We start from the raw sequence: 15,112 nt of genomic DNA on the forward strand, positions 1-15,112 counted from the left end.
GTTGATTTTTATTATAGCATTTTGCAAAATATGCTATGAATTCCCTTATTGTTTTTTCTCCTTATATTCCCATCTTGCCCTAACCTTGAGCATCCCTTCCTCCCATTTTCTTCTCTATGTTGTTACTTCCTCTCCCAACATGAAGGGCACTTCTTCCTCTCAGACATGGATATTTGAGAATAAACAATTATGAAATCCGAGAACGACCACCATTGTTAAGGCAAGTTAAGCTCTACTTTAGACCATTCCTTCTTTCCACCTTTCTCATTTCCTAAAACCCTCCTGAACTCTTCTCCACATTCTAATCCCTCATTTTTGTGATCTCCGAAACTTTCCCCACAACTTCTCCTAATCCCTTCCACAGTTCTCTTTCGAAACTAATCACTCCCTATTTTATAGATTCAGAGAAATAGTCCTAATTTCAATAGACCAACCAAATTTAGTCATTATTCAACCTTGATAAGAATGAGCAGAAAATGATTGATTTCAACCACCAAGAACTTGAAGAGCCGACCGTTATTAGAACTAACTAGTGAAATAGAGAGGTAGTTGAAGAGATGATCACAATACTACATTGTTGCAATTATTGTGGATTTTATTTATTTATTTGTGTGCAAACACATTTAATTAAGGAGTTTAGGTAAATTTGATGGTAAATTATATCCTTTTACGGCAGCCGGGGGTAAAGATGGTTAGTCAGACAACAAGATATAAAGACTAAATGATGTGTCTCAAAGAAACTATAGAGGTTTGTTTTATTATTAATTTTTTGTTGTAACTTGATATGGTTATAGTGATTAAAGAGTCACATAATGAATGATGATATATATATATGTGTGTGTGTGTGTGTGTGTTTATACTCTTATTTTGATGGAAGTGCACTCAATTATATTAAAGATTCATATAATTGAAATTAATTGAGACGATTATATATATATATAATATTATGAAGACGATATGTGATTTGAAAGTAGTACAATTGTAAATGGAAATAAAAAATTGTTATTAAAAGTTGCTTACCATCCATAACAACACCAACATTAATGAGGTTTAAAAATGCTATATGTTTATATAACATTTTTTATTACTATTAAAAAAAATCTATTAGACGTAATCATAGCATTTTCTCATAATGCTATGTAAAGTTTTCATAATATTAAATTTATGCAATAAAAAACAAATTTTTTAAGCTTATTTTATAGCATTGAAAAGATGCTACGAAAAGTTCAATAACATAGGCTTTAATAGTGTGCCTAAAAATACAACAGTATATTTTTTATGTCTTTTTGTGCTATAATAAATGCTATCAAAAAGTAACCATAGCATTTTTGCTAATGCTATGTAAAGTTTCATAGCATTAAAATTATGCTATTAAAAATGGACATTTTATAGTATTTTTTATGGCGATGAAAAAACAAAGTCAAGACTTTCAAGAAAATTGCTTATGACAACATTTCCAAAAACGCTATAAAAAGTCTACGATAGCCTTCTTTATAAAGCTATCGTATGTGATATTTTTTATAGTGGTGGTTGGTTTAACCTTTGATTAGAAGGGCCCTTTATGCGACAATGTAGTGTTGTGATTATTTGATGCGATAGTGTTTCATGTACGGGTTTATGAGTTTCTCCTTTTGGATGATCCTTGGTTCTAGTTTTCTAGTTCTAGAGAACTAATATACCTTTTCAAATAGGTACATTTTGGAGTCTTTTCAGTCACCAGTGCTAGAGAATATCCTTACATTACATCCTATAATATCTTGGTCTAATCTCTTGTAGTTCGGAAGGAATATTCCTAAACATTCTTTTATAGTCTAGCTTATTGTATGAGATAGACTACAAATGTCGATCGTATTAACCAATAGTTTTCTACTATTTCTAATGCTTGAGTTTGTGATGGAGGGGTTACCATTAATTCTTTATTGTCTCTTTAACCATATTTGGGGAACGTGCTTATGGTAGGTGACTCACCCCTATGTGATTTGTCAAGTCATTTGGTCTGATGTGTTTCTTTGTTATTCTACATGACATGAAACTTCAATTGAGGGGATTCATGTAGCCTCTTTTCCTTGGGATCTGTTTACTTGAGTTGTGTAATTTAAAGTCATTCGAATTAGTTTGATTGTTTTCTTATGTAATTGTCTTGTAACTCTTGTAATTGTGAGTGTTTGACCTCGAAATGTGAGATCCACTTCACATTCTTGTCATTATCTTTGGAGAAAGAAAAAATATTTTCATCTGCGTTAAATGAATTATAAAAAAATTTGTTGACTTCTCTCAAGGTTATTAAGTGGTTACTTTGTGCAATAATTATATGAGTTTTGTGTGTACAACTTGATTTTATTCAAATTAATCAGTTTAGGAAGATTTTTGCATTGATTTTATTAAAATTGATAGGTGAACTAGTGAAATTTGACTAGAGGACAAAAATTGCCACATTTATTTAAGTTTAAGGTTTAATTTAATAAAATTGCAAGTTTATGATTAAAATTGATACAAAATAATAAGTTTGAAAATAAATATTTATTTATTTTTCTCTTGTTTTATTATCAAAACTTTCCTTTCTATTTAAAATTGAAAATACATTCTAAAAAACCAATGAAAATCTCTATTATATCAATTAAAAAATTTCAAAAGTCAAATTTAATTTAATACGTTAACTCCTAAAATAAAAAATTGAGATGTTCATATATAGTTGGGTGACTCTGGAAAAAAATCCCTTATGTAAGTTGGTTGGGCATATATTAACATTACATTTTATAATAAAATTAAAAAAAAAAAAAAAAAAAAATTTAAGGTCCCTGTAATATTTGTTTTTTTGAAAATTAAGATTATTTCTCCTTAATTTCATACCATGATTTTTATATTTGTTGAGTAATAGAAATTTTTAGCCAAATTGAAAAAACAAAAACAAAGTTTTAAAAATTATGTTTCAAAACTTGACTTTTTTGAAAACATTGGTAAGAAGTAGATAAAAAAAAACAAAAAGTTTATAGGTGGAATGGGTGTTATCAACTTAATTTAAAAAAAATAATAACTCAAAATTAAATAGTTACCAATCAAAACCTAAATTATTATTACACTATTATAATATAGATCTTTGTACTTCAAAAGTTACAAACCCTACCCGTAAATTAAAATTTCAATGCATATACATATATAATTTAGATCAACATGGTGGACATGTCAATCCAAGCATAGCTTAGTGGATAAGACATGAATTATCATTCTAAAGGTTGATGGTTCGATCCTCTACCACGTCAATTGTAATGACAATGACATAAAGGTAGAAGATTGAATTATCAACCTTTGAAATGGTAATAAATGTCTTATTCATTAAACTATGTTTGGATTGACTACAAAAAAAATAATTTTATATACATTCTTAAACTCTAAATTTTGTGTCTAATAAGTCCATCAACTTTCAATTTTATATTTATAAGGATTGTATATTTAATGTCTTTATAAAATTAATTATGTAATTTAACTTAAACATATAGATGTCCTTTCCAGTTAAATTAGTGCCTGCCTTTGATATCTCTTCACTATTACATGAGAGGAGAGAAAGAGAACCCATTGACAAACTCATTGCTTTCATTTCCAACCAAATGCAGAGCCATAGATCAACGTATATTTCAATTGAACAAAACAAACACTTACCTGAATGCAGTGCAAGCAATGAAATAAAAAGATGCAGTTAAACTCCAATTCTCTGAATCTCCTTCTTTCCCTCTCTTTGGTATTTTATAGTAACACTTGGATATCAAGACAATCTGCATATAGAACTTTAACAAACTCGAGGCTAACATCAGTGCAGGCTGGAGTTAGCGAGCTCCAAGCTTGGGACAACCCTCAGCAAGAGGTAAAGTCAAATTTTCAGCTGTTCTGAATGTTCGAGGCACCATCTTGTCGACATAAAGAGTTCCATCCAAATGATCACATTCATGCTGTAAGATTCGAGCCTGCCAACCTGAAGCATCCACCTTGATAGGACTCCCATCTCGATCGAAACCGGCTACCTCAACTTCAAGATAGCGCTCCACCACTGCTCTGAATCCATCAACACTACAAGGTAAAAGTATAAAGGTATAAATCATGGATGACATGAAAGCACACACACAGGCAAAGAAAGAAGTCGTTTAAGTAAACAGCGATTTCATCAATGATGGTGTAAAGAATAAACTCCAGATACAGCCTCAACTGGAAACTTAGACGAGCAAGAACGCTGCAGATTTTTAAACTCTCACACAACCAGATTATCTAAACGAAAGAGGGGACTAAACGGTTCACCTTTCTCAAAAACTATATAATTTCAAAGTGTAGATAAAAAAACATTACTGTGGCATCATTTTTATTATAAGATGGAACATGTTAAATCTTTGACTTATCTAAAAGTTTAAGCTAATGGGTGAAGGTAAATTAATATTATATGATCTACCACTCCCCTCACTTGTAGGCTTGAAATATGTAGAAGATCCAATAAATACAAATCAATATTCATTGGAGAGGAAATAAACATTACAGAGTTTGAACACACCACCTGCTTTGATACCATATTAAATCACTAATTGACCTAAAATCTTAAGTTGATGGGTAAAAGTAGATTTAATATTATATCATCTAGAACTAACAAGTGGAAAGCAATATTAATTGAAAAGGAAATAACATTATAGGGGTTTGAACATAGAACCCAAAAGTTGAAGTTAATGGGTGAAGCTGTAAAGGTAAATTTAATATTGTATCATCTAACAAAACATGTATTCAAAAGCATGTGGATTCCACTCGCTACACATATTTTCTAGGATAAAGAGAGAACATTAATCTTTAAGAAATGATCAAGCTTTTACTTTGGAAGTTCATTTTCCATTTCACAAATTGGCAAGATGGATCGGAGAGCATAGAAGGAAGAAGGAGGGAAAGGGGAGAGTGGTGTAAATAACATAATATAGTTTCAAAGGTGGATTTGAAGAGTGGATACCACCAAATACGAATTAGGCCAGGAGATGAGTGGAAAACGGCCTTTAAGACTAGCGAAGGCTTGTTTGAGTGGCTTGTCATGCCATTCGGTTTATCAAATGCTCCGAGCACTTTCATGAGACTTATGAATTAAGTACTTCATCCTTTCCTTAACAAATTTATCGTAGTATATTTTGATGATATGTTGGTTTACAGCAGGAACCTTGAAGAACATTTACAACATCTTCGTAGCTTATTGCAAGCTTTGACAACTGACAAGTTGTACGTCAATCACAAAAAATGCCACTTTCTTATGAAGGAGATTGCTTTCCTTGACTTCCTAATTGGCCAAAATCAAACCAAAGTTGATCCAAAGAAGATTGAAGCAATCACTCAATGGACAACTCCATCAAAAATAAAAGATATCCGAGCCTTCCTTGACTTAGCATCATTTTACAGGAAGTTTATTAAAGACTTCAGCTCCATTGGAGCACCGATTACTGATTGTTTGAAGAAAGGCAGCTTCATATGGGGTAAAAAAACAACATTTTTCAGCCCCATTTGAAGTAACAGTGGACGCTCGTGGAGTAGGAATTGGTGGTGTTTTGTCTCAACAAGGACACCCAATTGAATACTTCAGTGAAAAGCTTAGTAACTCAAGAAAAACTTGGAGTACCTATGAGCAGAAGTTGTATGCTCTTGTTAGAGCCCTTAAACAGTGGGAACATTATCTACTTTCTAAGGAGTTTCTCTTATTAACATATTATTTCTCATTAAAATACTTACAATCTTAGAAGAACATAAGCCGTATGCATGCAAGGTGGATCTCTTTCATACAAAGGTTTGACTTTGTCATTAAACACCAATCGGGCAAAGAAAATAAAGTGGCTGATCCCCTAAGCCGAAAAGGCCTAATTCTTACTACTTTAGCCACGGAAGTAACGAGTTTCTCCTACCTGCCAGAACTATATGAGGATGACAAAGATTTCACAGACATTTGGTACAAATGTACTCACTATATGAATGTTGAAGTCTTCCATATTATGAATGGCTTCCTATTCAAAGGGGAACAACTATGTATCCCTCACACTTCACTTCGAGAAGCCCTCCTAAAAGAAGCTCACTCCGGAGGTTTAGCAGGGCACTTTGGCCAAGATAAATCATTTGAATTAGTATCCAAATGATTCTATTGGCCACAGCTTCGAAAGGACGTTAATAATTTTTTCAAAAGATGCGTTATTTGTCAGAAAGCCAAAGGAACTTCTACAAATGCCGGATTATATACTCCATTACCGATCCCCAAAACTATTTGGGAAGACCTATCTGTTGATTTTGTTCTTGGTCTGCCCAAAACACAGAGAGGATATGATGCAGTCATGGTGGTTGTGATGCAAAAAAACGAGTGATGCAGTCTATATTGCTAACCTCTTCTTCAAAGAGGTAGTTCGACTTCATGAAATACCAAAATCAATCGTCTCAGATAGAGACGTGAAAGTTTTAAGTCATTTTTGGCGTACTTTATGGAAGAAGTTTGACACTAGTTTGAAATTCAGCACCACTTCACATCCGCAAATTGACGACCAGACTGAAGTAACCAACAGAACTTTGGGAAATCTCATACGATGTTTAAGTGGTTCACGACCAAAGCAATGGGATTTTTCCCTTGCTCAAGCGGAGTTTTCTTTAAATAACATGAAGAACAGATCAATGAAAAGATGCCCCTTCGAAGTAGTATATACTCAACCTCCTAGACTCACATTTGATCTTGCCAATTTACCTTCTTCTGTGGATATTAGTCTTGAAGCTGAAAGTATGATTGAAAGAATAGAAGAATTGCACCGAGAAGTCATGACCATTAAAGAAGACCACACAGTCTTACAAGGAAACTAAAGACAAGTCACAAAGAGAAATCAATTTTAAAGAATGAGACCTTGTAATGATCCACCTACGTAAGACAAGGTTCCCAGCTGGAACTTACAACGAGCTGAAAGATAGACAAATGGGACCTTTTAAAGTCCTACAAAGTTATGGTTCGAATGCTTATCGCATTGAGCTACCAACTGACCTTCACATCAATCCAGTTTTCAATGTAGCAGATTTGAAATCCTACTTTGCTCCTGATGATTTCCAGTTAGCTTCTTAATAAACCTCAAGGACGAGTCTTAATGTTAGGGGAATGGAATATGGTGTAAATAATAGAACTTCAGTTTGTAAGTTTTTATTGTTAGTTTTCAGTTGTAAAAATAGAAACTATATTCTGTTATTTTTGTGATTCAATTGTAAAAACAAAAGCAATATTATGTTTTCCCCTCTATAAATAAAGCTTTCCTCTCCTCATTTGAGAGAGATAACTTTCATTCAAAAGCAGACTTTTGGTATTACACCAGAGAGACAATAAATTGGTTTTGAAAACCACTTCAGAGGGAGGAAAAAAGAGAAAAGTGGATTGCCAATCTGCATCTTACCTTATGCATCCTTCAAAAAACAGTGCAGTCTTGTTGCTTTTACTTTTTAGCTTTGGGTTTATGATCACCTGGCTCAATAGAACTAACAAATTGTGAAGTGAAAATTGGTGAACATAAAAAACACAGATACAAATTCAATTTGCTTTCTCATTAATACATAACCATACCAGAAGATCAAAAGGGCGCCTATCTTGTGCTTTGATCTCCTCCTTGGGTGCATAACTGATATATTCTTTAGTGTCTTCCAAAACAATTATCTGCAACAAATGCACAACAAAACACTTCATATGGAATCCAAAACCAAGGTTTTTCAATAAGAGTTCACATTTCGAAAACTCAAAGAATCCCATTTAAAGCAGACCCAATAACATGAAAATGGAGAAATCAATCACCATTTCAGCTACCAAATCTCACAGCAAACAAATAATGAAGAAAGCAGAGTGACGATTAAACCCAGAAGTAATTTCAACGGACCCTTAGCGGAATTCCAATCTGGGGAGCTGCAAGACCGATTCCAGGAGCCTTCCTCATGGCCAGAACCATATTGTCGATTATCTTCTGAATCTTCTCCGACCCTATTTCCTTAGGATCAACTTCACGAGCAGGTTCGTGCAGAACTGGGTCTCCGGCCTTTACAATCGTCGGTAAGCCCATTTTCTTCTTCTCTCCAAGACCCAGAAACCAACCGGCTTTCGCAATTGAAGTTGAAGAGGACCTGTAGGTTTTGAGGACCGGAATGAATTTTGGAATGTTGTGCGATGACGAAATGGCTCTGTAAATGAAGTTTCGAAAATTGGGTGTGGGTGAAGAAGGCTTGAGACACCTTTCGGCAAGAGAGATTGGGAAGAGACGGAAGGAGAATCGGTGAATAGTCTCCATTTCAGTTTTCACAGAGCTCCACCTCCGGCGAGGAGAGTATTCTTCCAAGTTCGAAGGGTTTAAGGTGTTAAATGGGCTTTTTAATGGTGATATTGGATTGGGAAAATTTCACGAAATGACTGAAACACCAAAAACTTTTCCATCACTGACCATTTCCATGTTTCAAAATTACCTCAGTTTTCAAAAAGTCTTTAGACTGCACGGTCAACACGTCTCTATGAATATTAGATATTACTAAATATTTAGTTTTTAGATTTTGAGTCATTTTATGAATTTTTCATTGGATTAGACTTCAACATTTTTTTCGAAATTTCTATATAAAAGGCCTAAAGAAATAGATACATAGTCGGTCTTGAGTATTTCATTTTTTACAAAGAAAAAAAAAATTCTATTCGTCTTTCTATTTTTATTAATATCAATCACTATTTATAATTTAGCTCTCACCTACATTATATATATATATTTATCTCTCTTAACTCCCTGCATACTTTCTCTCTCTCATGCATATATTCTCTTTCCCATAATTCATACTCATTTCTTTCTCTTCCTTCTCTTTTCTCCTTCCCCTTCCCACTCCTTTCTCCTTCCGACAATGTGAGTTACAAGCGATAAATGACAGCATGGGAAAAATTTATGGCTCGACATGAGAATATTTTATACTGTGAATTATGTCAAACATTGAGTCAATCTAATTTATAAATTGTCATATATTGTTTAGAATATTTTCAAATACCTAACAAAATGTTTTAAGGTATATTTAAAATAATCATGAATCTGTCAAAATGTTTTAAGCTTTATTTAAAATAACTATTAATCTGTTAAAAAAAATCTATAAATTGATATGTGAAAACCAACGTAAATAAAAAAATAAAATTTCATTAAATGCATTTTTTTCCAAATTGAAAAATAGAAAAAAAATAAAATAAATGCATTTTCTCTCCCTAATTGATGAATGAGAAAAAATTATATTAAAATGCATTTTCACTTTTTATAATAAATATATTTTCTCTCTCCATCATTAAAGTAGCTTCAAAAATAAGAAAAAATATATATATATATATATAACGAATATAAATAAATATAAAAAGAGTCAAACTGTTAAAAAATTACACTAAAAGACCTTTTTTGAAAAAAAAAATCAAATTTAAAGACATTTATGAAAATATATGACCAAAGATAGGTTTCTTATGTAAAAAAAATTTTCTTTGTACACCAAAAGTGTTAACATATAGAGAAATGGGAGAGATTTTTACCTAAAACATCTTGTTTAGACCATATATTTAAAAAATGTTTTTAAATTTGAATTTTTTATTAAGAAAGGTTTTTTGGTGTTTTTGTTTTTTTGACAAATTTACCATTTTTTATTATTTTTATTCCCGATTTTTATATATTTTTTCCTATTTTCAAAATTTCTTAATGATGCAAAGAGAAACTACATTTATTACGGAGAGATGAGATGTATTTAATATAATTTTTTCATATTTTCAAATGAAAAGAGAAAATACATTTATTTATTGAGATTTTTCTCTTTATTTAATTTAATTGGAGAGAGAAAATGTATTTAATGAAATTTTGTTTCCGTTGGTTTCACGTTTATCACTGTATAATCTAATATATGAAATACACCACAATATATAAATAATATTGGTTTAATGTTCGATATAAAGCGCAGTATATATATCATAAATTCCATTTAAAGTACATATATTCATTTAAGTAATAAAAAATCCCAACACATCAAAATTTGCATATATCACAATACACATAAAATCTAAATAAAAAAATCTTTCAATTAATTTTTATATTATAACAAATAACTTGAAACATTGTCAATATACCTTGGAACATATACAAAATTAAGGTAAGTAAATATTTCACTATACAAAATTAAGTGTATATTTGTTTAATTGATTTTTTTTATCAGTTATCGCACAATATATAAATCACATATTGACTTAATATTCAATATAAATTACAGTATATATCAAACAAACAGCGGTATATACAATAATACATAATTCACATATATCATGTAAAGGAATGCATATTCCCTTGGAGGTTTATAACATATATATTTGGGGCTTAAAAAAAAAGTTCTTCTCAGCCTTGGTGCGTGGATCTGTATAGGTGGCACAAACAAAGTCCATCTTCATATGGAGGTTTATAACACATAACCCTCCATCTTTATCTTTTATTCTTCTTCAGCCATGGCCGCCACAGATCTGTATAGGTGGTTGGATCTTAGTGTGCGACACAAACGAAAGGAGAAAACTGTGAATGAAAGAAAGAATCAACGAGAAGATGGTGACTTACCTCGACGACCGAAAGTCGATGATGATGGAAAATAGTTGATGAGCTAGGACGAACGACCGATTCTGACAGACGAATGACTGATGAATGAGGACGAATGGCATACGGTGGACTGGTGAATGACAGTCGATGGCAACAATCGAATCTGACGTGAAAACGACGGTAGTACAGGGGTGTGAAATCGCCGGAAGGAGAAAAGACAGGGAGGAGGAAGGAGAAAAGAGAGTGATGGGGAAGAAATGGGAAGTAGAGGATTCAATGATTTTTCTTTTTTAAAAAGAAACATTAATGGGCGTGAAGCCCTATGTTTGTTAGGGTTGGCAAAATTTTCCACGGGGTCGGGTCCCCGCAGGGCCCCGCCCCGATCGAGACGGGAATCCACGATTTGATCGGGGATGGGGTCAAATGGAGAAAATTTTTCGGGACCCCATCCGGGAACGGGACGGTATCCCCGCCTCGGCCCCGACCTCAATTTGATATATTTTAATTTTTAATATTTTATAATATATAAAGTAACTTATTTATATGTATGTTTATAATGTATAGACTTATAGTGTTGTGGAGCCCAATATTAAATATCTAAATTCTAAATCTAAGCCCAAAAGTCAAACCCAAATTTTAATCAAATTTTAAATAAAATCAAAATTTAAATAAAATTTTAATTAAAAAAATGGGGAATATCCGCGGGGAAACGGGGAATGGGGCCTCACGGGGACCCTATTTCCCCGACGGGGAATCCTCGCCTTCAAATGGCGAGGATGGGGGAGAATTTCCCCCACGGGGCCGGGGACGGAGAACCCCCCGACCCGACCCCGTTGCCAACCCTAATGTCTGTGCATGGAATAGAGAGAATCGTAAATATATATATATATATATCTGCGTGTGTACGACCAATGGTTAAATTGTAAATAGCCACTGTCATTAGTGAAAAAAAAAATAAAAACCAGTAGGCCTTTTTTGTAAAAAAATGAAATCTTCAAGACATTAATGGAATATAGCCCCTATTTTAAGGTCTTTTATGTCAAAACCCTAATAAGAAATTGTGTAGGATAGCCAAAATGAAACACCCAATTGAAACAATGGCCATTGATAACACAATTTAGATCCTACTCTCATAGTTTATTATGGATATAATTGATGTTGATAAATTTTTGGAGATTTTTAAAAAATAGAAAAAATAGGGGAAACTATTTACACAAAATAGCAAAAGTTTAATCTTCTTTGATAGAGGTTGATAAAAGTCTATCAATGTTTATTATTAGTCTATCAATACGTTGATGGAAGTCTATCAGTGTCTATCATTGTTGTTTTTGCTATTTCTGTAAATAGTTTGACATTTTTTCAATCTATAAATTTTTTTCTAAATTTTACTATATTTATAATTCTTTAAAAGTGCTATTACTCTCATCCTAAGAGGCGGGGAGTTGAACGTATGGGGGAGTTTCGTCCTATTTCATGTTGCAATATTGTGTATAAGTGTATCTCGAGGATCTTAGCTGAGAGATTGCAGTTCTGGTTGCCTGATTTCATCAGTGGTAATCAATTTGCGTTTGTTCTGGGTTGGTCAATTTTCGATAACATTTTATTGTGTCAGGAGCTCATGGGGAGCTATAAGGAGGGCAGAGGGAAGTCGCGTTGTATGTTAAAAGTAGACCTTTAGAAGGCTTACGATTTGATGAATTGGGATTTTCTGTTTGGAGTGTTATTGGCAATAGGTACGCTCCTTCAGTTTGTGAGTTGGGTGAGGGCTTGTGTTACTTCGCCTAAGTTCTTTGTGATGATTAATGGTTCCCTTGAAAGGTTTTTTTTCCTTGTAGGAAGGGGTTGAGGCAGGGGGATCCGTTGTCTCCTTTTTTGTTTGTGATGTTGATGGAGGTCTTGTCTAGGTTGTTGAATAAACCTCCTATGTGATTTAGGTTCCATGATCGATGTGAGCGCGTAGGCCTAACTCATTTGGTTTTTGCAGACGATTTGATGATTTTCTGTGCAGCTGAGAGAGATTCTTTAGAATTTGTGAGGCAGGTATTGTCAGAGTTTGCAGAGCTGTTTGGATTAGTTGCAGATGTTGGGAAGAGTTCCATGTTTGTTGCGGGTGTGGAGTCTGAGGAGATGGAGAAACTAGCTGCATATATGGGTGTCTCTCTTGGTTCGTTGCCTGTTAGGTATCTGGGTTTACCTTTATTGGCAGGTCGATTGAAGGTTGTGGATTATGCGCCTTTGATACAGAGGATTACAGCTTGTTAGGCCTGTTTTACAGTCCTTTCAGGTTTTTTGGTGTAGTATATTCGTGTTGCCTGCATGTGTAACTCATGAGGTTAATCGTCTGTTACATAGTTATTTATGGAAGGGTAGTGTGGTGAGCCGGGGTGGTGCATGGGTGGCGTGGGATGAGGTGTGCTTGCCGTTGGGAGGGGGGGTTGGGTGTGAAGCATGTGGCCTTTTGGAACCAGGCTGCTATTATGAAACTGCTCTGGCTTCTCTTAATTAAATCGGAGTCACTATGGGTGGCGTGGGTGGAGGAGTATGTTTTGTGTGGGTGGTCGTTGTGGGCTGTTCGGAGTGAGGTTGGGAGGTCTTGGTGCTTGAGGGCTATCTTGCGAAGTAGAGATAGATTCAAGTATCTAGTTCGTTTGATGATTGGCGATGGACGGTCTTGTTTTGTTTGGTGGGATCTTTGACTGCCAGGGGGCGCGATTTTGAATTCATACGGGTCCACGATGGTTCATGATGCAAGGAGTAGTTTGGAAGCGCGGTTGTCGGAGTTCTTGGATGGTGAGGGAGGTTGGAGGTGGTCTACAGTGTTTTGAGAACTGCTTGAGATCTGGGGTCTTATCTAGGCAGTGGGGTCTAGGGTGAGAAGAAAGGATTATTGGATTTGGGTGTCGGATGCTAGTGGTCAGTTTTCTATCATTAGTGCTTAGGAAAGTATACGTCCTCGTCGTCCTAGGGTGTCGTGGGCTGGTATTTTGTAGGTGGGGGGTGGTATTCCACATCACTTCTTCTATGCGTGGTTAGTAGTGAGGGACAGGTTGGGTAACTGAGATCGGTTGAGAAGTTGAGGTGTGTTGTCAGAGAAGGGGGGTGCCTTCTGTGTGGGGGAGGTGTGGAGTCGCGGGATCATTTTTTTTTTAAGTGTGGGTTTGGGAGAGAGGTGTAGTCTAGTGTGTTGCGTCAGTTGGATTCGTCGCATCGGGTGATTGGTTGGGATGTAGAGTTGAGTTGGTTGTGCCATGTGGGTCAGGTAAGGGGGTGTGTAGTAAGTTGTTCCGTATTTTCTGGTGTGCGTCCATATACTACATTTGGCAGGAGCGTAATCGGCAACTACATGGAGGTCGACCGAGGTCGGTGTCTGCTTTGGTTCACCTTATGGTCTCTATGGTTCGTGCTCGTGCTACTTCCTGGCGGGTTGACATTCTTGGTCTTATCTAGTGTGTGTACGGATGTTTTTTCCTTTTGAACTTCACGTTGTTCTCTGTTTTGCTGTAGCCACTAGTTGGTGGGGTTTTGGGTTCTTTTCTTTGCCTTTCTTCCTGGTGGTTTACGAGTTTGCGTCTATGTGTTGGTTTTGTTCTGGTCTTATCTTGTTGGTTTTGTTGTGGTTTTGTTGCCCTGTCTTTGCTTATGCTTTTTTGCTTTGATGCCTTGATCCCGGGCTGTGGGATCCTCTTTGTTGTTGTATAATAATATCACATATTCTAAAAAAAAAAAAAAAAAATACTACTCATTCCAATTATATATATTTTTTCTAAATAATATATAGGGTGAAGAATTGAATTTAAATTTAATATTTATTATGCGAACTTTGATTATTTTGGCAATTAAGTTTCAACACTAGCCAAGGAAAATAACACTAATAATAAATAACATTAGGATTAGAAATGGGAAATTGTGATGTGTTGTTACAACATACCTAACAATAAAAATATATATTTATTATAAATATTATAAAAATAAATAGATGCTCATTGTTTAATATCTTAAAAGTCATGTGTCAATCTTCATATTGTCTATGTGCTTTATAGTTATCATGCTTGATGTCCATATAAGTCCGCAATCCTACTTACCACTTTGCTTATAAAAGTGGTATTTGGTGGATCTTAAAATCACACAGATTGATGAGAAATCCACTTCAAATTTCCACTAAATTTTCATAATTTTAGTTATTTTATTTTATTATTATATTATATTATATTTATATATTATTATATTATATTTTCTCCATATCTGTTGTGTTCCTCAATTTCACAACATGTTATCAGCACAAGCTCCTGTTGCTACCATTGCTGAAGGTAGGTCCTAAAGGTAGGTCAATTTTTTTTCATCTTTATTATAATTAATAAATTAAATATTATTTTGTATATTTAGTACATATTAAATTTCTAATATAAATACAATATTTGTGATAATGTAGCCATGAAAAATTGACAAAGTTAGAATTTGCAGTCTTGACATTAATGACAATAATTATTTGTCATAGGTGCTCGATGCTAAAATTCACCTGGACG

The 15,112-nt window shown here is 34.1% G+C and overlaps 1 protein-coding gene across 1 annotated transcript; it reads right to left on the minus strand.

Annotated features, from left to right (window-relative positions):
• Positions 1–3,573: 3,573 nt before the first annotated feature.
• On the minus strand, positions 3,574–8,508 carry PDF1A (peptide deformylase 1A). Its single transcript, XM_039022091.2, has 4 exons — positions 7,893–8,508; positions 7,586–7,675; positions 7,419–7,486; positions 3,574–4,062 (listed from the first exon to the last, which is right to left on the minus strand). Exons 1-4 carry the CDS (start codon positions 8,295–8,297, stop codon positions 3,822–3,824), a joined length of 804 nt encoding a protein of 267 aa, XP_038878019.1. The 5' UTR covers positions 8,298–8,508; the 3' UTR covers positions 3,574–3,821.
• Positions 8,509–15,112: the final 6,604 nt, after the last annotated feature.

This window comes from Benincasa hispida, chromosome 1 (genome assembly GCF_027475165.1).
Source record: "Benincasa hispida cultivar pf3 chromosome 1, pf3_genome.v1.1, whole genome shotgun sequence".
NCBI classification, from domain to species: Eukaryota; Viridiplantae; Streptophyta; class Magnoliopsida; order Cucurbitales; family Cucurbitaceae; genus Benincasa; species Benincasa hispida.